The sequence below is a fragment of the Myotis myotis genome, unplaced genomic scaffold, assembly GCF_014108235.1.
Source record: "Myotis myotis isolate mMyoMyo1 unplaced genomic scaffold, mMyoMyo1.p scaffold_m19_p_7, whole genome shotgun sequence".
In the NCBI taxonomy this organism is placed as follows: domain Eukaryota; kingdom Metazoa; phylum Chordata; class Mammalia; order Chiroptera; family Vespertilionidae; genus Myotis; species Myotis myotis.
In genome coordinates this window covers 56,808,820-56,833,886 of record NW_023416379.1, presented here as the reverse complement: position 1 = coordinate 56,833,886, position 25,067 = coordinate 56,808,820, and the positions used below count along the sequence as shown (strand labels likewise).

At 38.6% G+C, this 25,067-nt stretch overlaps 1 protein-coding gene across 2 annotated transcripts in view; it reads right to left on the bottom strand.

Moving 5' to 3' along the window:
* The window catches only part of ME1 (malic enzyme 1), a 151,407-nt gene that overhangs the window by 122,743 nt on the left and 3,597 nt on the right, over nucleotides 1-25,067 (bottom strand). For both annotated transcript variants that reach the window (XM_036316862.1, XM_036316861.1), the window contains exons 2-3: nucleotides 5,038-5,171; nucleotides 1,476-1,625 (exon numbers count right to left, since the gene is read on the bottom strand). In XM_036316862.1, coding sequence (XP_036172755.1) covers nucleotides 1,476-1,625; nucleotides 5,038-5,171 — 284 coding nt within the window. The remainder of the gene's footprint in view (nucleotides 1-1,475; nucleotides 1,626-5,037; nucleotides 5,172-25,067) is intronic.

The window sequence follows — 25,067 nt, the reverse complement described above, 5'->3', positions numbered from 1 at the left end:
ATATACAGCCCTGGCTGGTGTTTTTAAGTGGTTAGAGTGCCAGCCCACACATCAAAGGGTCCTGGGTTTGATTCCTAGTCAAAGGCATGTACCTGGGTTGCAGGTTCTATCCCTGGCCCCAGTCAAGGTGTGTGTGGGAGGCAACCAATGGATGTGTCTCTCTCACAATGATCTCTCTCTCTCTCTCTCTCTCTCTCTCTCTCTCTTCCTCTCCTACCCTTCCTCCATCCCTTCCACTCTCTCTGAAAAGCAATGGGAAAATTATCATCAGGTGAGGAATAACAACAACAACAAAAAGAATTAGCCACATCACCCCTTGTATAAAGAGAAGCAGTAGATCGGTATTTATAGGTAGTCTGTTAAATGATACGAATAGCACATATCTATTGCATTATATAATGGCTATTTTAACAGTGAATACAAATTTTCTTTCATAGAAAGGACAAGATTTAGAATTTAGCTGGCAAATGTATTGTGAGGAATAATTTTTTGAGGTATATGAGTACTGTATATCATTATTATTTTTATTTTGTTAATTCTCACTGAAGGATATTTTTTTCCATTGATTTTTAGAGAGAGTGGAAGAAAGGGAGGGAAAGGGAGAGAAAGAAAGAGAAACATCTGTGTGAGAGAGACACATCAACTGGTTGCCTCCTGCACATGCCCTGACCACCCTGACCGGGGGGGGAGGGGGGGGAGCAAACCCACAACTGAGGTACTTGCCCTTGACTGGGAATGGAACCCACAAACCTTTGATAGGAGGGGCCCACACTTTCACCACTTAACAACACTGGTCAGGATCTAGTTCTTTTATTTATACAAAGGGTAATATGGAGTAGGTATGCTAAGCACTACTACATTCATATATCTATGTAAAATCCACATATTCAATCTAACTTTCAATGACAATGCTTTTAGTGGGCTTTTATATTTTTAGTATAAACTTATAAAGATTTCTTTTTATCTTTAAATTCATTAATATATTGAATAAAGTGAAGCTATAGATTTAGAACAACTATATTGATCATTAAAGGTAACTACTATTTCACTTAAGGAAATCAACAAAAAAACTACTTTAATGCCAACTATGATTTTAGAAAACAGTAGTCTACCATTTTCACAAAAATCTGGAATCTTTGCTTTAACTTATAAAATATATACATAATAGTGATAATTAACATCTTAAGACAAGTTTAATTATGAGCAATTATTCTCTTTCCAAATAAAAAACAAATTCATTTACTCTCTGTAAAAGGAAACCTAAATTGGTTTAGAAATACTTTCCCCTTATCTTAAATCTAGAAAGAAAATACTATGTGTTTAATGTTATATATGTTTATATTTAATGTCCTTTTAAATAAAATTTGATTTAGATTTTCCAAAGTTCAATTCCATTCAATATTTTATTGCAAAACCTTTACAAAAAAATAAATAAATAAGGACACGAGTTGTATTTAAAATAAAAGTTTACATACCTTGGTTCCCGAAAAACTAAACTATATTGCTGGCAAGCCAGACCCACAGTTGGAGTATAAACAATAGGCATGAACTTCTCAATGTCAGACATAAGCACTCGATAAAAGAGCTTTTCATTTCTGTCTTGAAGATCCATTAAGAGAAGATACCTGTGGAAAATGGACAAAATGAGGTCTATATTCCAACAAAGCCATGAAATAGCTGCTTAGAAATCTTATTAAACATTTTTCAACAAAGTATGAAGAACTTTTTAGGTCACACAGGAAACATCTGATAAAAAAAAACACTTCAGAAATATTCTTAAATACCTCAAAGAATGAAGAACCATAAACCTCCTCGAATGTCATTCAAATATTAAAATAATTGCTAAAACAGAAGTTTTACTTAATATTTGAAATGACTTTATCCCTATTTTAAAATGAAAGAATGATGAAAATACCATTATACATATAGCATTATCTTTAAGTAAACACAGAGACTTCATCCTTTAACCTTCAGTGCTGAATAACCAAGGGAAATAACAAATGAAAAATGAGTAAGGAATATAGCACCAACCTTAAAAATTACTAAGGTAGCAAGAAAGTTCAAGAGACTTTTCTTATTATTTGTATCAAATAGGTTTTTTCTTTCTAGAGGCATTTTTGACCCAGACTTATCTTTCTAAGCATCAAACTTATCATGTTACCTGGAGTCTTCAATGGTTTGTAAAATAAAACTCAAATTGTTTGGTACAATTTAAAAGAATATTTTAAGATTGTACTTAGTAATCTTACCAGCCTTTTTGGATTGATTTCCATTCCCTGAAGTAGTTTAAAATGCACAGCATTTAGTGTCAGACATACAGGATTCTAATGCTGGGCAAATAGATAGGTTATGCTAACCCAAAAAATTAAAATTTAGGAAGAAGATGATGACTTTTAGACATGCTAAAATTGATTTAGCAAATGTGTAAGTCCTCATTGCTAAATCAAAGATCAACCCTCAGACCTCATTTTATTTATCAGAACATTTGACTCAAGTGGCACTCCCTCCCTATAAGTCAATAAATTCTCTTTACTTGACTTCTAGGACATCATATTCTCTTCATTTTCTTTCTACCTCACTAGTTTCCTGTTTCTTTGCAATTTCTTTTTTGTTTCTTTTTGCTGTTTTCTCTTCTCTGCAAGGTCTCTAATACATTAGGCTTTACTTTCAACATATATCCAAAATCTAAACACCTTCATTGCTACCACACTGGGTCTAAATCACCATCATCTTTTGCTTGGATTATTGTAATAGTCTCCTAAACAATCTTCCAGCCTACATTCTATTCTCAACATTGCAGCCATTCTCTTCTTGAAATGTAGCTCAGATGATGTTGATTTCCTGTTCAAAACCTTGAAAGGCTTCCCTTTTCACTCAGATTAATAGCAGAAGTCCTTTCTTGGCTTTCAAATACATAATCTATCCTCTATTACCTTGGTAACTTCCTTTCCCAACCTACCATTCTTGCCCTCACTCATTCTATTCCTGGCACAGGTATCCCTACTGATCCTCGAACCAGAAAAAGAATATAAAGTAAAAACATAAGCTGAAGGAAGAACTTAAGTAACAAGTGAAAGAGATTGTGGAGAGGTTTAAGAAGCAGGAAAAATACACAACTGGACAAGCTGAGTCAGTCTCTTTCTCCGGCTGCCCGACATCACCCATGGGCTCATGAAAAAAGTGGCCATGGCAGGAATGGAGGTTATCACAGGCTCAGCAATATGGACTTCCAGTCACCAAGGCTGACCTGCCTTTAGACTCCCTGGGTGCCCAATCCGCCAGAGGCCAACACTGCATGCCTGATTGGGTGCCATTCCACGGGGTGATCAGCAAGCCACCTGGTGGCAGGTGATTACATTGGACTGCTTCCGTTATGGAAGAGGCAGCATTGTTGTTACTGGAATTGACACTTACTCTGGATACAGATTTGCCTTCCCTACACACAATGCTTCAGCCAAAACTACCATCTGTGGACTTACAGAATGCCTTATCCACCATTATGGTATCCCACAAGGCATTGCTTTTGATCAAGGGACTCACTTTAGAGCAAATGAAGCATGGCAGTGGGCCTGTATTCATGAAATTCACTGGTCTTACCATGTTTCCCCACCATCCTGAAGCAGCTGACTTGACAGAATGGTGGAATGGCCTCCTGAGGCTCAGTTACAGCACCAGCTAGTTGGTAATACCTTGCAAAGCTGAGGCAAAGTTCTCTAGGAGGCTATGAATCCGTGTCCAGTATGATGCTATTTCTCCCATAATCAGGATTCACAGGTCCACGAACCCAGGGGTGAAAATGGAAATGGCACCACTCACTATTATCGCCAGTGACCCACTAGCAAAATTTCTGCTTCTTGTCCCCATGACTTTATGCTCTGCTGGCCAATAAGTCTTAGTTTCAAAAGGAGGGACATTTCCACCAGGAGACAATTATTCCGTTAGATTGGAAATTAAGATGGCCACTAGCCACTATGGACACCACATGCCTCTGAATCAATAAGCAAAGAAGGAAGTTACTGTGCTGGCTAGGGTGACTGATCCTGCCTACTAAGGGGGATTTGGACTACTACTCTATTATTAGTAGTAGTATTCTCTTTAGTAAAAAGAAATTCTGCAAGCAGTCTGCCTTTAGGCTCGAACTGCAAGTCTTTTCTTGTTCTCCAGCTGCCAGTCTACCTGCAGACTTAGGACTTAACCAGGCTCCACAATCATGGGAGCCAATCCCTTGAAATAAATATATATCTCCATCCAACAGGATGTAATGTGTGTGTGTGTGTGTGTGTGTGTGTGTGTGTATGCACACAACACATATATCCTGTTGCTTCTGCTTCTCTGAAGACCACTAGAAAACCCTGACTAATACAAATACTTACTTGGTGTTGAGTTAGCTACCTCTTCTAAACTTCGCAACAATATTTTGAAATAACTATTCTCTTCAATCCATAAATGAAAAACCTGAGGTTTAGTGCCTAAATAAGGGAAGAGTCCAAAGCAGAAGGCAAGGCATACAGAGTGGTCCTGACAGTGGTTGTGATGGTTTGCTCGAGGCCCCAATGCTAGTGAAACACAGCCAGAATTTCAACCTAGGGCTATCTCATTACTGAGATAGGGCACACGTTACCTTTATCTCTGTGCAAACATGGAAACTGAATTCTAAACACAGTATGTGACCTAAATTCGCACTAGCATTAGAACCAGGTTTAGAAGTTGAAAAAGTGCATCCAATATGCACTCATAGTCTGACTAAAAGCCACTTTAACCTATTTGGCTCTGTTCAGGATGGCATTTCCTGATAACTTACCTTTATAGCAACAATTTTATCACAAGAGCAAAGTAGTCTCTCTGAGGATAACAGTTTGGAAAGGAAAATTCTATTCCTAAATGTTCCTAAAATGATGTTTTTAAAAACATCATTGTATTTTTAGGCAAATTCTCCTCAAAGTTGACTACTTTTTCCAAATCACTAAATATTTTAACTTTCTCATCTAATAAAAAATAAAATAAACAACTGCCTAAGAGAAATATAAAATGTGTTACCTGTCAAAGTCAGAGTTCAGACGCTCACAATTTTTAATTATTCTAAGAACTTGGATATCCTGATTGATGAAGCCAGGTGGCAATAATCCATGAATACTCAATAGTTGTCTTTCTTCCAGGGTAAAAGCCAAGTCCTATGGAAAAAAGAAAGACAATAACTTAAGGAGGAAAAAAAGAGAGAAAAAGCATATATTTACAAAAATAACATCCAACAAGTATATGGAATTAAGGACCAGAAGATCTGGCGATACTCTAAACGTAGACATTTGACTGTGAGTAGACCATGTAACCTCTCAATTCCTCAGTTTCTTCAACATTAAATATTAGAATACTATAACATTTTCAGATCTGTGTCACTCACATATTGTTAAGATGAAATTAGGTAATAGGGAAAATGAGTTGAAGACATACAAATGACAGATATAAATATCATTATTAATATCATTAAGTATAAAATGAATAGGAGTTATTATAAGAGACTTTTAAATTATGAATACGAGTAGGTCATCTTTAAATAGGTCAGGTAATGCCTGATATAAGATTGAGGCACCTGTTCCAACACTCCATTCCCAAGTATTCTTATACTATTCTTATACACCACTAACCACACAAAGCTTCTTGCCATTTCCTGAACACACCTGAAAACGTTTTATTCTTCCATGACACTATGGTCAAGAATATATTTCTTCCCTGCTTCTCTGCCCTTCAAGCCTTACCTTAAATGCTCTATCTTCTCTAAAGCCTCCCCAGGCTCACCCAGTATATCCATTAGAACCCTATTATTACACTTATGCTATGTTACCTATTTACATGAACACTGATTGCATAAAACAATAGTACAGAAATTATGAGGCTTGAAAACAAGAAAACAAAATAGAACTGATGGGTTGATGCAAAGACCCAGAATGGATCTAAGAGATTTGTTGGGAAGGGGTAGTACTACAAGGGGTAGTAATAGCAAAAGAAACCCCAGCAGTCATTAATCTTGAAGACGGGAATGAGCAATTCCCCCTGGAGAAAGGTCTCCACTGGAGATAGGTTTCCTGGGGATTTCCAAGAGACCTCTCTGGTTAGACTGTGGCTGCTGTGCCTATGGGTCTGGCAAAAGTGCAGCAACATGATGATGGTCAGGTTCGCTCACTGTGACCACTGCGGATGTTTCTTAGACAACCTGGATGAGTAGGAATGCATTCACTAACTTTGTGTTGGACAATTCTACAGCCATCCTCCTTTGCCCCGAAAGTTTCTTATGATGGCAAAAGAGTGACTATCGAGTCTTCGGGAAGTTTATTACTCTGGGAAAAGGACAGACAATTTGGTTCATCCCTGAGGCTGACAGATCCTGAGTGTCGAGAAATGAACATGTCCAACCTTAGGAAGTAGGTGAAGGAGGTCAATGAATGAACAACTCTCTATTTCTTCTATTTTTTAAAATACAGATAAGCCCATTAATTCATGTCACTGATAGAAAGCCTTATGTTTGGACTCCTGGGGGCAGACAGAGGAAAGGCAAATAGATTTGTCCACTGAATGATCCCTGACCGCTGGTGGAGCTCTCGAAGTTGCCTGCAAGAGCTAGCTGGGACAAATAGCTCCTTCTGACGTCGCAAAAGGTCTCCAGGTGCAACCAGTAAACCTGTTGTCGCTACAAGATGTTTCTCTCCACTAGCAGCCATTCTCATGACTGCAAAACTCCCATTGTTACATGCTCAGCTGGGGGTCCTCTGGGGCTCCAATAAGTGTGGACAGCAGCAGAATGGTTCCTTTCCAAGAGGATAATCCACGGTGACCATCTGTGCCTGCCCCATCACCCTCTCTTGGTTACCTGGAGAAGAGCAAGCAGACCAGTGCAGCCTGTCAGTTCCTTGCCTAGGAGTTTCAGCAGAAACCAGGACTCCACTGCGGTGTTGCTGGAACCTTTCACATGCCATTTGCTTTTCTACTTGTCATTTGTGTCCCCATGCCAGAATGCAAATGTCAGAGAACTTGTCTGTTTTTTCCACTCTTTATCTTTCGTGCTTAGAACAGGACCTGGCATAATTAGATTTCAGGAATTTACTGCATAAACAGTAAAGTTTTAAATGTTTAATTTTAGAGACTTACATTAAAATTTTAAGAACACTAAAATTGCTGCTCTGAAAACTGATTAGCATATAGACTCTGGTACAATTACATTTAAATATAAAGCAACTGGAAAGTGATATATGCATAAAAAGTAACTATAAAGTAGAGAGCATATTTTACTTTCTAAAGATATAACTGGGAAGACTGATCATTTAAAGCAAAATGCCATGAAATAACTATTTGAAATGACACAGAATTATGTAGAGTAATATATTTGAAAACGAAAGAAAAGAAAACTCAAATTTTTCTCAAACTTGAAATGAAAAATTTGTAAATTAAAAATGGGGGAAAAGCTAGGCTAAGGTTAGTCTCAAAAATACATGAATATCTGTAAAGAAATAGTAAACTCCTGAATGTTATGCCTTGAAAATCTGCCTGCAAATATAATAATCAAAATATCAATAACCCGAGAATAAGGCTTATTATCATTCACTTAATAATGGCACTTAACTATCATTTGTTGATGTAGTTAGCTAGTCTTTTTACATAAATTTTCCAGTGAAAGTATATGAAACTAATTTCTAACACTAACAGGTCTCCCATATCTTGTGTCATGTAAATGATAATGTCATCTGGATATCTCTTAATATCCTTTTATGTTTAGTAACTACAAACTCCCATACACTGTTAGCAAAATTTTCCAAGACAGAGTAAAGAGCCAATTAAATTCTATAAAAACAACAACAACCCAACCAGAGTTTAGAAATCTGGAGAACTAGGCCAAGTTAAATTCCTATAATTGAATTCATATTCTATTACTACCCTTTATGATTTTTAAAAAATAAATGAATAAGTAAAATTAAATCTTAAAGTCCCTAAAAATATAAAAATATATATGGTATGATTTCATTTAAACCACAGTTTTTAAGAATTACTCATCAATGTGATCCTTACCAACCAGCAGCTTCCCAAAATGTATTTAGAGAAAAAGTGGAATTTTGAACCATTTAACAATCTGGGATCCCTCAGGGGATGTCAGAGAGCCGGTTTCAGCAGATCCTGCAGGAGGGCACCAGGTGCTGGCAAGTGCTGCTGCTGCGGTGGCGTGAGCCTCTCCCAGTCAGGACTGATTGGGCGCGAGACTGCAGCAGTTACAGTGGGGCCAGGATGAGTGGGAGCGGCAAGTAGGATCTGCGGGCAGTGTTGGACTGTGGTTTTGGCCCAATCGCCACAGGCTACCCCGAGGGACCCCACCCTTGCACGAATTCATGCACCAAGCCTCTAGTGTGTGTGTGTATGTGTGTGTGTATACATATACATAAGCTTAATATGCAAATTGTCCACATGGGAGTTCGACAGGGAGACTGATCACTTGCTATGATGTGCACTGACCACCAGGGGGTGGTTCAGAACAAAGGAAGGCCCTGGCCGGCAGCCAGCAGCCAGGGTAGGGAGGCCCCAGACAGCAGCTGGAAGGCCCCAGTCGGCCCTGATTGCCAGCCAGGCCTAGGGACCCTACCCGTGCTCATGCACCGGGCCTCTAGTATTATTTTATATTAGTTTCAGGAGTACAACATAGTGGTTAGACAATTACATAATTTACAATGTGATTCCCCTGATAATTCTAGTACGTACATGGTATCATGGTTATTACAATATTACAATATTATTGACTATATTCCCTATGCTGTACTTTACATCCCATGACTATATTGTAACTATCAATTTGTATTTTTAAATCCCTTCACCTTTTCACCCAGCCCCTCAACACCGTCCCATCTGGCTACCCTGTTTGTTCTCTGTATCTATGAGTCTGTTTCTGTTTTGTTGGTTCATTTGTTTGGTTCTGTAGATTTCACATATAAGTGAAATCATAATGGCACATCAGTTCTAACAGGTTTTTTTTAAATACAGGCAGTCCTTAATGTACGTCATTTCATGGTTACGTCACCATCTCCCATTTATTTATAAAAAAAAAAAGTTGCGTGACACACGTGCTTTATGTTTTTTATTATTTATTTGCCACAAGTAAAGGTCAGGAATTGCTATCTTTCTTATAAATTTTTTTACTGTTTCACTTCATTGCTGCTGTGTGTGTGCTCCATGTGAGTGACGTAGGTGCTTATGTAGTGGGTTCCCACTTACGGCGATTTCGCATTAAGTCTCGCCGTAGGAACGGATCTCTGACGAAACCCGAGGACCTACTGTATCAAAAGATTTTCAAATTATTTTTAATAGTAATTTGGGAGAAAATTATTTATCTATTAAGAGTATTAAAGGAGGGGCCTTTTTGTTTTTATTATTTATTATTCTGAAATAAAGAGATCAAATTTTAGTTTTAAATACCATAGTATTTTTAAATGTATTAACATAGTGTATGTGCACAGTTTATATCTACAGAAAGAGAAGTGATACTAATTTGTCCTGGATACATTCTACTGAAGGATTCTTTCCTATACATTTTCCAGAGTGCCAAAAATTGCTCTTTTCTCTCTCTTTTTCTCTCTCTTCCTCCTCCCCTCCTTCCCTCTGTCTTCTCCCTCCTTCCCTCCATCCCTCCATCCCTCCATCCTTTACACTTCCTCTTAAAAAAAAAAGCCAAATCTCAGATCTTGGATTGAAATGTGTAAGAATAATCCAAACCAAATCAAATGGGTAATAACGGTTGCCAGTAGAGAGTCTAGTAATCATATGCACATTTACACTATTCTAGACAAAATCCTCTAAATATGCCTAAGATAATACATATAGTGATTACTCAACAGAAAGGTCAGGATGACTAGATACTTGTCTATTGTGCATTCATTTGATTTCTTAACTCACTGACCTAACAGAAGAATCTGCAAAGTTTGAAAATTAGGTGGCATTTCGACACATTTAATTACCAATTAAATTAAACATGGATTTGTAAATGTCCCTTGCTTTTTCCTTCAAGAAGGTTTTCCTCCTTTTCTTTGGGTTTGTGGGGGGCCCTCCAATATGCTCCCACAACATCTGGTACTTCTCTGCTTCATTTCTACTTACCTGCTGTTTCACCCGGAATTCCGGGTGCTTCCGGTGGACAAGCACTATGCTATTCATACTTGTAAGCCAGCCCCTGACACAATGCCAGGACGGAGCAGGGCCTTAATCAATTTTAAATAAACAAGTGGATGAACAAATATGAGTCTGAAACAACTTTTCAGTTCCATGTAGTTCAGTTCTATGTAGTTCTAATTTTAAGCAATCAACCCATCCACTTCAAATTTCAAACTAAGAATTTTTATATACACAGATGTACAAGAATGTTCATGATGTGAAATCTGTCCAGTAATAATTGAGCTTTCACACATACATTAGAAAAACATTTAATTAAATTAATCTAACACTAATAACTTTTTAAATTGATTTTAAAGCAAGTATTCAAGATCCACTTGGTTTGATAAGAGATATCTACTTAGCGTTAAGTACCAGAGTTGGTGGGGATTTTTTTAAATGCCTTAATCTAAATCAGGGTTTCTCAACCTCAGCACTTAGTGACATTTTGAACCAGATAATTCTTTGTTATAGGTGGCTGTTTGGTACATTTGGCATATATTTGGTACATATTTGGTACATTATTTTGCAATAATCCATATGCTTTAAATTGATACACATACTTCACGGGCAAACATATATTCACAGGAACATATAAGTCTAATGGGCATACTATTTGGATTTAGATACAAGTTTGATTCACAAGTAGACATTTTTTAACACTGTGATTTTGAGCAAGTACTTAAAGTATTAGGGGTTAAATGGAAACTCTCCTCAATGAATATATCACCTAAATAAGAGTAATCAAACATTTATGGAGCACATAGAATAGGTTATGTGTGTCACATTGGGTTGTTGGGAGGACAAAATGTGATTAGATATTTTTGCATCCTGTGTAAATTATAAAGTGAGTGATATATAAATATTTATATTACTAACAAGTTTTAAGATGAAATCACACATATGCAAATCCTAAGTAAATAGGATTCTTCACAGCCCAATATTGTCAGAAACTCCTTGAATTTAAGAATCAATTTTAAGAGACCAAGTCAGTACCTTTTGTAAAGACCCAACTTATTGGGTTATTAATAACTGGAGGTTATTAACATAAGGTCCATGGACCTAATCACAGACCCTGAGTGGATATTACTCAAGAATCTCAAAATGTGGACATTTTGTTTGACTAACTCTATTTCCTCTCATTATAAAAGAAGAAAAAAACAAACAAGATAAATACAGGGTTGGACGAAAGTAGGTGTACAGTTCTAATACAAATAAATAATATAATAATTAAAAAATAATAATACAAAAATAAACTGTTTTGTGTACTCATAACTATAAACCTACTTTTGCCTACCACTATAGTAGTGGTTCTTGTGATTCTGGCATAAATCAAAATAACAAACATTTTTATATCCTATTACATTTGTGGGATATATTTTGATATATCATTTATAACTATCATTATTTGAAATTATAGTACTTTAAAACCCAAAATAAGGTTGCTTTATAACATGAATAGGCACATAGGCTAGTCAGGGTGATGATCTTCCTACTGATCTCTTTTAAAAATAAAATTTTACTTCAAATTGCCCATATTTAAATATATTGCAATGCCACGTAAATCTTTAGTAAAGAGAAATCTATCTTAGGGAGGTTTTTTTAAAAATATATTTTATTGATTTTTTACAGAGAGGAAGGGAGAGGGACAGAGAGTTAGAAACATCAATGAGAGAGATGAGCTGCCTCCTGCACATCCCCCACTGGGGATGCGCCCGCAACCAAGGTACACACCCTTGACCGGAATCGAACCTGAGACCCTTCTGTCCGCAGACCTACACTCTATCCACTGAGCCAGACCAGTTAGGGCGAGAAATATATCTTACAATATCCCACATTTAGTGTTTAACATTTTAATATATATATTGCATTATAATTGGTTTTATAACATTATGTATTTTACTTATTTAAAACCATTGCTTTAAGGAGTCTACAGACTTCACCACATTTCCAAAGGAGACTTCTGGCACAAAATATATTAAGAACTGTTGCAGAGAACTATGTTTTAGTTTCCTAAGGGATACACACATACTTCACATATCAACATGATATTCCCAGAAACACCACAAGATGGCTTTCTTACTTCAGATCCACAGTTGAGATTTTCAGGGATGTCCTGTCTCCTCTTACAGTTGTTTTGTGGGTGATTGTAAAGCTCACTGTGTTGGTTAGGGTTCTCCAGAGAAACATAACCAATAGGGTGCATGTACATACCCATGGAAATTTACTTAAGGAATTGGCTCATACAATTATGGAGATTAACAAGTCCTTAAATCTGGTCAGCAAGATGGAGACCCAGGAGAACCAATGGTGTAGTTCCAGTCCAAATCTAAAGGCCTGAGAAACCAAGAGAGCTGAGAGTCTAGTCTAGCTTGGCCCACCCAAAATAGGGAGGGAAGTTGGCTTTGCTCAGTCTACCAATTCAAATGTTAATTTCATCCATAAACATCCTCAGAGACATACTCAAAATAATATCTGACCAAATGTCTGGGCATCCAGTGGCCCAGTCAAGTTGATACATAAAATCCATCATCACATTCACCAAATATTTTTCAACAAATATTTTTTAGTGTCTGCTCACAATGCTTATAGGCACTAAACCAATGGAACAGTGTGATATGTCAAACATGGTCCATGGCCTCAAGGAATTTACAATCTAGAGAGCTTACCAGGATATTATATAAATAGCTATATAAATAACTATAAAATAATTATGTGATAAGTACAGGGAAAAGGGAAAGCTTATGATGTAACTTAATTTAGAAGGTTCAAAAGGAAGAGCTCACTGAAAGGGTGTTCAAATGAGATTTGAAGGACACATAGAAGAGTAGGAGTTGACCAAGTAAAAAGCTGGGGTGGTAGTGCAGGCAAGAACAGGGCATAAACCCTAATGCACAAAGCCTGGCTTCTTGGAGAAAGTATAGGGAAGAAAACTGCATCACCTGTGGAAAGAAGGCTGAAAGATGACACTGAGAAGACAGGCAGGAACCAGAACAGGCAAGTCCTTGTTAGCCTGGTCAAGTTTTAAACTGTATCCTAAGACTAATGGGAGAACTCCTTTTTTTCCCCCTAACTAGTCATACCATTTCATGAAAATGCTACAGGTGAGTTCAGAGCACTCACCCGACAGTATTTGTTACTTACCATACTGAGGAATCCCCTTGCTAAGGCTAACTCAGTAAAGAAAGGGAACACAATGCTTCAGAACCAGTTGCAGAGTACCAGGTTGATGATACAGAGTCCAATCTGGGATCATGATTCTCAGTCTGTTTTCCATGTCTCCCTATGATCTGTACATATAAAAGCCTAAGCGACCGTTCCAACCAGTCGACCATTTGCTATGACACGCACTGACCACCAGGGGGCAGACGCTCAATGCAGGAGCTGCCCCCTGGTGGTCAGTGCACTGCCACAGTGGGAGCACCACTCAGCTGACCGAGGGGTGCCAGATGCAGGGCTCACAGCTGGTCACTGCAGCCCGGAGACTGCAGCGGAGCGGCAGTGAGCCTACCGAGCAACAGCAGGCACAGCGGGGCCAGGATGAGCAGGAGTGGCAGGCAGGAGTGGCAGGCGGTGTTGGACTGCCATTTTCGGCCAGATCCCCACAGGCCACTCAAGGTGCACCGGGCCTCTAGTTCATATATATACTCCTAACTGCAACATTTCTCTTTATAACACCACCTCCTACCCACTACTCAAAAGGCATACCTAATTCATGCCCTATATTAATAACATTTATGAAAATCCCTTGTAAGAAGATGCTGAGTACAGTATTTCTAGAATGTAATGGAAACAATTGTCACTGAAACAGTCGTTGCCTGCAGGAAGGAGAACCAGTTAGCTGATGCACAAAAGTGGGAGGGGGACAAACTTTTCACACTTTGGTATCTTTTTATTTTTATACAATAAATCTGTAAGGCTATTAAAATATTAATAACTGTGAAAGCCACTTATCTCAATCTCTAAGAACATTGTAATCATATTCGTCATTTACATGTGTTAAATCTCTAGCCTGTTTCTGGCAGCTCTGGCTATAGCAGAGACTGCTAACTGTCTGCCACATCTGTTCTCCCCTTCCTCCCCAGTAAGAGAACCATTACATTATTTGGGGCAGCAACGCATCAGGTAAAAGACTATAATTCCATACTCCCTTGTAGTTAGATGTGGCCATGTGACTATAAACGGTAGTGTTGTATGAGATGTGGGGAAAACTCCTTAACCCCTACAGTGCCGGGGAGCGCAATCGCGCTCCTCCTGTCTTTCGCCAAAAGTGCTGGGAGCGCTTTATTTTAACATTATATGTTTTGTTCAAATTTTTTTCTACTAGTATTTTATAATACAATCAGCAAACAATATATGTCAAAGATGAAAACAAATGTAGTAAAGGTTTCCTTAAGTTTTTGAATATGTAACTTCATTTATTTGCGATTCATAATTATTTTCCTAAACTGCTATAAAATCAGCAAAAATGCCTGGGCAATTTTAGCATAGTTCCTAGGATATTGGTTGGCACTCAAAGGGTTAAAGACAGCTGACTCCACTGAAAAGTGGGTTTTCTAGTGTTTCATTTCTTCCAGCAGTCACCTGGGAATGTGTACATAACATCTATAAATCTACACTCAGGACTATGAAGTGATCTTGAGGATGGCAAAGCAGCAATGTTCTTGGTCACTCTGTGGACACACCAAAAAGCCTGAGATGGGCTCTCAAAGGTCACGGAGAAGGAAAATCCACTGCTTTTTCCATTTTCTCCAGCCCCAGCCCCAAGGCAATCTCATAGTGGGGGGCAGAATCATGGCTACCACAGATGTCGAAAATTCTAAGGGAGGGATGTCATTCGTTTTAACCAGAGGAGCAATGGTCCCAAGATCATGGGTCAAATGCCTGCTGCTTGTTTCTCTCTCTTCCAGATACTTGGCCCCAGATACAAATGCAGCTGCAGGAAGTACACAGCAGAGCAGGGAAACTAAAGGCCCAGTTTTCTGGCTTGTGGGCTGGAAAGGGGGATCTGCAGGAGACAAGATAGTATCAGAGAAATCACAGAGAAGGGAACTCAAAAGAGCAATCCCCTAAAGTTGTATATGAACTCCTGGGCTCACTTCTGAGCTATTCATGTATCGATCTGACCTTAAAGTACAGCAAAAGCTTTGAGAACTGAACTGTGCAGTGAGCTACTGCACAAACCCCACACTGGCCACTAGATGGTACACATGATGAACAGATCCAAATAGCAGTACAAAGTAGGTTTTGAAAATGGGATACTGGAGCCACACCCATGGAAGCTGGGTCTAACTTACACACTGACCTAACCAGATTGAGTGGCTTCTAAAAATAAAAAGAACAGTATTCTCCTTAGGATTCAACTAAAACCTATAAACTCATAATATGCAAATGTTCAGGGTCCATGCAAAAATTACTCAGCATATAAAGAAACAGAAAAACATTAACTCTCAATGGAAAAGAAATTAAACAAGCATCAATCCCAAGAAGATACAGGTAATGGACTTATCAAGGACTTATAATCAGCTCTTGTAACCATGCCCCAAACCATAAGAGCAAAATATTTTAAAATGACTGGAAAGATAGAAAGTCTTGGCTAAGAAATTAAAACTATAAAAATCAAAATGGAAATTTTAGAACTGAAAAAAAAACCCAATAACAACTAAAATATTCATTGGATAGGCTCAAGAACAAAATGGAGATGTGAGAGGGAAGAGTCTGTCAACTTCAATACAGATCATTAGAAATCAACCAATCTATAAAACAAAGAGAAAAACAAGACGGGGGGGAGGGGAGTAACAGCCTCAAAGACTTGTGGGCAATACCGAAAAGCATAACATTTGTATCAACAGAATCCCAACAGGAGAGGAGAAATAAAAAATATTTGGAAAAATAATGGCTAAAACCTTATCAATTTTGGCACAAGACATACAATTACAAATTCAGGAAGCTCAGCAAAACACAAGAAGATAAACTCAAAGAAATCCAAACCCAGAAATACTATATTCAAAATGTTAAAAACTAAAAACAAAAGGAAAAAGAAAAAAACCTTTTAAGGAACCAGAGAAAAACAATTGGAATGACTGTAGATTTCTTGTCAGAAACAAGGGAAACCAGGAGGAAGAAGAATGGCACTTTAAAAAAAAAATTCTTTATTGTTTAAAGTATTACACATATGTCTCCTTTTTCCCCCATTGACCTCTCCCCGGCCACTCCCACCCCCCAGCACCAGCCCTCACCTCTTAGTGTCTGTGTCCATTGGTTATGCTTATATGCATGCATACAAGTTCTTTGGTTGATCTCTTACCCCACTCCACCCTCCCCTTCCTTCCCTCTGAGGTATGATGGTCTGTTCCATACTTCTCTGTCTCTGGATCTATTTTTGTTCATCAGCTTACGTTGTTCATTAAATGGGCAAAGGACCTAATTAGACACTTTTGAAAGTGGTCACACAGAAGGCCAGGAGACATATGAAAACATGCTCGAAGTCACTAATCATCCGAGAAATGCAAATCAAAACAGCAATGAGGTACCATCTCACACCTGTCAGAATGGCTATCATCAAGAAATCAATAAACAACTAACGCTAGTGAGGATGTGGAACCCTCGTGCACTGTTGGTGGGAATGCAGACTGGTACAGCCACTGTGGAGAACAGTATGGAATTTCCTCAAAAAGTTAAAAATGGAACTCCCATTTGACCCAGGAATTCCACTTCTAGAAATATATCCCAAGAAACCAGAAACACCAATCAGAAAGGATATATGTACCCTTATGTTCATAGCAGCGCAATTTACAATAGCTAAGATTTGGAAACAGCCTAAGTGCCCATGAGTAGATGAGTGGATTAAAAAACAGTGGTACATATACACAATGTAATACTACACTACTGTAAAAAAGAATGAATTTTTACCATTTGCAACAGCATGATGGACCTGGACAGCATTATGCTAAGTGAAATAAGCCAGTTGGAGAAAGATAAGTATCACATGATCTCACTCATTTGTGGAATATAAAGAATAGCACTTTTAAAGTGTTGAAGGGGAAAAAACTGTTAACCCTGAATTCTGTAACTGGTAAAAATATCCTTTAAAAATTAAAGTGAAATAAAGACATTCTCAGATGAAAGAAAACTAAAACAATTGGTATTCTAGTAACACTACTCTAAAGGAAATGCTAATGTCTGAGGAAAACTTGGAATATCAAAAATGAAAGAAAAGTAACAGAAATGGTAAATATCTGGGTAACTATAATAGATTATCCTTTCCCTCTTAAAATCTTTAAAATATGTATGACAGTTAAAATCAAGTTAAAAACATTATATTAAATTATTACATCAAAAATATTTTTATAAAACACAATAGCAAAACAAAAAACCAAACTGATTAAAAATGGGCAGAGGCCCTGGCAGAGTGTGGCTCATTTGGTTGGAACATCGTCCTGGACCCCAAAAGGTTGTAGGTTCGATTTCAGTGAAGGCACATACCTAGATTTCAGGTTCAATTCCCAGTTGGGACACATACAGGAAACAACCTATCGGTGATAGATGTTTCTCTCCCACATCGATGTCTCTCTCTCTCTCTCTTTCTCTCTCTCTCTCTCTCTCCTCTCTCTAAGCATGTTCTCGGGTGAGGATTGAAAAAAATGGACAGAGTTTCCAAATAGACATTTTTCCAAAGAAGACATATGAATGGCAAACAGGTACATGAAAAGGTGCTCTAATCATGGAGAAGTGCAAATCAAAACCACAATGAGATATCACCTCACGCCTGTTAGAATGACTATTATGCAAAACACAAGTAATAACAAGTATTGATGAGGATGTGGAGAAAAGGGAACCCTTGTGCACTATGGGTAGAAATGTAAAATGGAGCACCACTATAGAAAACAGTATTCAGGTTCCTCAAAAACTTAAAAATAGAACTACCATATGACTAGCAATTCTACTTCTGGGTATTTATTGGAGGAAATCAAAAACACTAACTCAACAGGATATGTGCACCCTTATGTTCATTGTAGCATTATTTACAATAGCTAAGATATGGACACTACCTAAGTGCCCATTGATAGATGAATGGATAAAGAAAATGTGTTGTATATATATGCATGTATATAAACTTACACAATGAAATACTATTCAGCCATATGAAAGAAATCTTGCCATTTGTGACTACATGTATAGACTTTGAGGACATTATGCTAAAAGAATTCAGACAGAAAGACAAACACTGTGTACTATCACTTATATGTGGAAGTTTTTTTTAATGAGCTCATAGATACTGAGGTGAGAGGCTGGGGGGGGGGTACAAAATGGGTGAAGATTGTCAAAAGGTATAAACTTCCAGTTATAAATATATGTCATGATAAGTACCTATAATAATAAAAGCATAATATGCAAATCGACTGAACTGCCCAACAGCGGGACGACCCTCCGGATGAAGCAGGGGCTGCGAGGGCTGAGGCAGCCAGGACTGGGAGGGCAGAGCACCTTGCACAAATTCTGTGCACCAGGCCTCTCGTAGTTAATAATACTGTAGTGCATTTTTGGAAGTTGCTAAATGAATAAATGTTAAAAGTTCTCATCACACAAAAAAACCTGTGTAACTATGTCTGGTGATGGGTGTTAACTAGACTTATTGTGGTGAGGATTTTGCAATATATACAAATATTGTATCATCATGTTTTAAACCTGAAACTAATATAATGTTATATGTCAACTATATCTCCATTTTAAAATGTTTATGTAGTACATGCACGGATATGTAAGTGGATATAATACCTATAAAAATTATAACATAAACAGATGAAAGTAATTAGACCTATATGATGGTGGAGTATCTGCATCATATTGATGTTGATTTTAAGTAGATTGTGGAAAGTTAAAGATATCTTATTCCTAAAGAGATACTGTCAAAACTCAATGGGTAAATTAAAAGAGGATAATAAAAATATTCAAACAATATAAAAAAGTAGCAGGAAAGGAGAAATAAAGGAATAAAAAAACAGAGGGAACATGCACCTAATCATAAAATGGTGAATAGAAATCCAAACATATCAATAATTACATTAAGTATAAAGAGTCTAAACTCAGAAATTAAAAGACAGACATTGTGATAAATTGGCAACAATCAAAACTGACTGATTAGATCATTACTGTTTCTCACCTACATGTTCTTGTGAAGATCCAGAAAATGTTGACCTTAACCTCTGACTCTGCATGTCACCATTTCCAGCTCCTCCTGATGACTTATATCATTGGATCTTTCAAACCAGTAATGTCTCTGTTATTTATTAAGCTTTGATTCTTAAAGGAAGATTATAGTACATTTTTCAATTTCCCAATTTCTCAATTAAATTATCTCATAATTTGGAAAAGCATAACTTTTGTGAGAAATTGAGGAAGAAATTTCTATGTGGAAACAGTTTTTTGACCCTTTGATATGTCTTGCACTGAGTGAGATATGTTAAGTCTTCTATTATTGGTGTGTGTTTTTAATTCTCTTTTCATGTCCTGCAGTGTCTTTTTGAGTAAAGGTGGCTGCTGTCTTATTTGGTACATAGATATCATAACTTCATTCAGAATTGCACCTTTCAGCATTATAAAGAATCCTATATAATAAAAGGCTAATATGCAAATAGACCGAACAGTGGAACAACCGAACAACTGAACAAACGGTTGCTATGATGTGCACTGACCACCAGGGGGCGTTTGCGGAACATGGTGGGTGTTGGCCGTGGCAGGATGGTGGAGCAGGTGAGTGGGGGCGCTAGACCAAGGCAGGGCACCAGTCGTTGTCATCAGGGCGAGGCTCTGGTGGTTACTGAAAATTCTTTGCTCCCGCATGCTGCGGTCCCGCCTGGCACTGCACCTGCTGCCGGCACCAGCCTCGCTTGCACCAGCTGCCTGCGCCAGAGTTGCCACTCGCACTCATTGCCAGCGCCAGTCCTGCTTGCACTCACAGCTGGCTCAGGAGCCACTGCTTTCACCTGCTGCTGGTGCCTGGCGGCAGTCCTGATCACTCAGCACCATCAGCAGATGTGAGCAGTGGCTGCCAGCCATGATTGCCCCTGAGGGCTTCTCCACCTCCCTCTGCTCCTGAGGGGCAATCGGGACAGCAGCAGCCGCTTGCACCCACTTGTGCCAGCTCCAATCACTCTACGCTGTCAGCGGTGTGAGTGGGGCTGGTGCCATCAGCACATGGGAGTGGGAGGTGGCAGGAGTGGGGCTGCAGGCAGACAGGGAACTGGGGGCCGTGGCGGGAGGGGCTGGGCTGGGGCACCAAGGATGGGCTGAGACCTGCCCCTGTGCCTACTGCAGCCTCGCGGCCCACAGTTCCTTTCAAGGTGCATGAATTCTAATAATAGGGCCCCTAGTACTTCATATCATTTAATGCTTTTGGACACAACTTCTACATTGTCTGACCTCAGGATAACTCTGATTTCTTGCTGCTTGCATTTTCCCATTTCTTTATTTGTAGCCTGTCTGTAACATTTTGTTCTTGATGTATTTCTTATATGCAGTATAGTTTGTTTGTGCTTTGTGAAACAATCTGAAAACAATTTTATTTATAAGTGAGTTATTCTCACTTATATTTATTTGTATGACCAATATATTTGCTCTCAATTCTGTCATATTATTATGTTATAATTATCATGTGTAAGAAGTAAATATAAGCAAGATTTTGAATAAGTAAAAATTTTAAAGATCCACAAAAATGCTTATTAACCAAGTTTCAATTTCTTTTTGGCTCTAAGCACATAAGTAAAGACACACTGTTTGCCCGGGTTGTGGGCTCAATCCCCAGTTGGGGGCATGTGGGAGGCAGCTGACCAGTGATTCTCTGTCATCATTGATGTTTCTATCTCTCTGCCCTTCTCCCTTTCTCTCTAAAATCAATAAAAATAATATTTTTTTAAAAAAGAAAGTTGTTAAGTAATGATAATAGGACTAATATTCAGCACATAAATTTTAAGTGGAAGGCTAAATTGGGGAACTAATGAGATAAATTTGGAGAAGATGTAAACCTAATTGACAGATTGAATTTACATTCAACATAACAGTAAATAATAACATACTATAAATACTTGGATAACAGAAGAGTAAGTAACATAAAGGAAAATGCTAATTGATTAAGACATTTCTCTCATACTTAGATGTAGGACAGACTACAATACTGAAAATAAAACTAGCAAAACTTGCAGTTACCCAAAAAGTAGGGTGACGAAGGTCTGTGTGAGTATGGCTGAAGAAGTCTTCATATAGTTAGGTGACAGGCTGAGGTGTTATAGGACAGTAAGAAATACTAGTGCTTCTTTGGAGCCAAGGTTGTCACAAAAATCAATATGAATTCCTGGACTAGCAAAAAACTTAAAGGCCCAGAAGTCTTCAGAGTTCGGAGCAGATCAAGAAGTTCCACAACTATGGTTTCAGTAGTATAGAGGTGTTCCAAAAATATATATATACACACTTTAACAATTGATAGCTCAATTTTGAAAATGAAATGTATTTTAATAAACACTGCCTTTATAGTTATTCAAAGTGTGTGTATACAGTTTTTTGGGATACCCTATATATAAGGATATTGCCACTTCCATGAGGTACCACACCACTGGGTAAAAAGAATAGTTTACTCCATTAACCTCCCCATGGTTGGTGAATTAGTTTTTTAAATCCAATTTGATACAATGCAGCCAATAAAATTCAATTACAAATTCAAAAAATGTGTTTTTAATGCTGCACCTTTTTACCTTTGGTGAAAATCTCTGTGATACGACTATTCTTAAAGAAATTAATCCTTATTGATGAGTAGGAGTATAAAGGGTTTTAATATAATAAATTATTGATGTAAATAGTAAAGGCATAAACTACTCTTGCTTTGGGAGTGCATATTCCATCTACCTACTCGGAACAGACACTCTTGCCCCTGACTTGAGGATTTCAAACAGGTTATACCACTCACGTGGTCCTTTTTAAGTGGTGATCCATACTTGGTCATAAACAGAAGGAAGCTACACATGAAAGTAACCGATTGTTTTGTCACATCAAATGTTACCTTTGTTCTACTGAAAATACGTCCAGACATGCAGAATAATAAAAAGGAAGAAAAAAAATCAAACTAGCAATTAAATTTATTTTGAAGTATTTCCAATTTCATAATGCTTTATGATCACAAATGCTAAATAATCATAGATTTGTAAAAGTTGCCTGTCACCACAAAAATAAAAAAGAATTCACACTAACCATAATTTATTAAATAAAAGGAATCACAAGTCTTGAAGCCATTAAAATGGATTTTAAAAATCACCAGCAGATGCCCTGACCAGTTTGGCTCAGTGGATAGAGCGTCGGCCTGCACACTGAAGGGTCCCAGGTTCGATTCCAGTCAAGGGCATGTACCTTGGTTGCGGGTACATCCCCAGTGGGGGGTGTGCAGGAGGCAGCTGGTCGATGTTTCTTTCTCATCGATGTTTCTAACTCTCTATCCCTCTCCCTTCCTATCTGTAAAAAATCAATAAAATAAATAAATAAATAAATAAATCACCAGAAGAGAATTCCTGTCAGGATGGCAGAGTAGGTAAATGCTCTGTTCACCTCTTCCCAAGACATCAACATTACAACTAAATTACAGAACAACCACTCTTAAGAACCATCTCAAGACTAGCTGAACAAAACTATAACCAATGATATACAGAAGCTACCTGGAGACTGGTAGGAGGGGCAGAGACCTGAAACAGGCTGGTCCCACACCCACCTGTGGCAGAATCAGGAGGGATATCTCGGCTGTAGAGGTCCCCACTAAACAGTAAGGGGTCCCAGCTCCACCCTGGGCTCCACAGTCCTGAGCACCAGTGCTGAGAAGAGGCGTCCCAACAACTAGTGAAAATGTCCTCTCAAAGGGCCCGAACTCAGACTCAGTAGCTCAAAAAACGCTTGCCAGCTAAAGGACAGCAGCTTGAAAATTGCCAGGGAAGTATGGGGAATGGAGTTGTCTGGCTTCAGGGTGAGGGCTGGAGGGGCAGCTCTCTTGGGACTAAAGTACTAACAGGCTCCACTGTTTCTTTGCTGAGCTCTCCCCACACATAAGTGACGGGTACAGATGGGCACCAAATATGAGTCTCCTTTAACCTCCCTAACACCCCTCTTACCCCACCCAGGTGATTCTCTGAGATCCCCTAACCAACCCAAGCCATGCACCAAAGGAACCTCTTTCTTCAGCTGTTCCTCATACGCTGCTGACCTTGACCCACTCTGCCGACTCCTAAAAATCTCTCAAAAATCCACAACCCCCAAATAAACAACAACTGGCAACATGTACGCTGTACCTCTTGCCAAGCAGTCCCAAGCCATGCACTAGTGGTGATAGGCTTTGGTTCACAGCATAGCTTCTCCCAGGCACCTCCAAGCCCAGCACAGGCAGCTACCAACCACAAACTGTGTTGCAATCTCCAACCAGGTGGCCCAAGGATGGACTCAGACAGTGGCTGACCTAGGCCTACACGGTAGCCCCTCCCGAGAGGCCCCAGAACTAACACATCTCGTGGACGACTTCAGACCTCACCAGAGCACCACCCAATTAGCACCATAAACGACACACCCAAAGAATGGACTGGCAGGCACCAGGGTCCCCTAAAGTAAATCCCAATCCATGGGGTCAGCCCCTACACAACAGCTCACCCACTGTAGCCATGGCCAGTCCTCACAACCAGGCAACCTCAGGGTCAAACCCACCCACTGACATGCCTATAGCAATCAAGGCTCAACTACAATAGGAGGGCATGCAACTCACACAAAGGACACCCCTGGAGCACCCAGCTCAAGTGACCAGAGAGTCTGCAGCACTAGGCCCCACAGGACATCTACTATGTAATGCTACCCCACCAAGACTGGGAGACATAGCAGACCTACCTAATATTTAGAAACAAACACAGAGAGGCAGCCAAAATGAAGAAACCAAAACTATGAACAACAAAAAAAATGGCAATAACTACTTGGTACATACCTATCAATAATTACTTTAATTGTAATTGGATTAAATGCTCCAATGAAAAGACATATGGTGGCTGAATAGAGAAGAAAACAAGACACATACATTTGCTGCCTACAAGAGATGCACTTCAGAGCAAAAGACACACAAAAACTAAAGGGATGAAAAAAGATATTTCGTGCAAATAGAAGAGAAAAAAAAGCTGGAGTAGCAATACTTAGACAAAATAGACTTTAAAACAAAGGGTAAACAAGAGGAAAAAAAGGACATTTTATGTACAATAGCCAAGAAATGGAAGCAACTGAAGTGATGACATGGTACATATATACAATGGAATATTACTTGGCCATAAGAAAGAATGAAATCTTTCCATTTGTGACAGCATGAATGGACCTAAGGGGCATTATGCTAAATAAAATATCTCAGCCGAAACCGGTTTGGCTCAGTGGATAGAGTGTCGGCCTGCGGACTGAAGGGTCCTGGGTTCGATTCCGGTCAAGGGCATGTACCTGGGTTGCGGGCATATCCCCAGTGGGAGATGTGCAGGAGGCAGCTGATCGATGTTTCTCTCTCATCGATGTTTCTAACTCTCTATCTCTCTCTCCCTTCCACTCTGTAAAAAATCAATAAAATATATTTTAAAAAAATAAATAAATAAAATAAAATAAAATAAAATATCTCAGACAAAGATAGACACCATATGTTTTCACTGATATGTGGAATCTAAAAAACAAAAAAAGCCATCAAAACAGAAACAAACGACACAGAACCTAGACACAGAACCTACACAGAACCTAGAGACAGAAGAACTTCGCTGGAGAGAACATGGCAAAAGATCCTGGACAGAAACTGGACACAGAACCTAGACACAGAACCTAGACACAGAACCTACACAGAACCTAGAGAC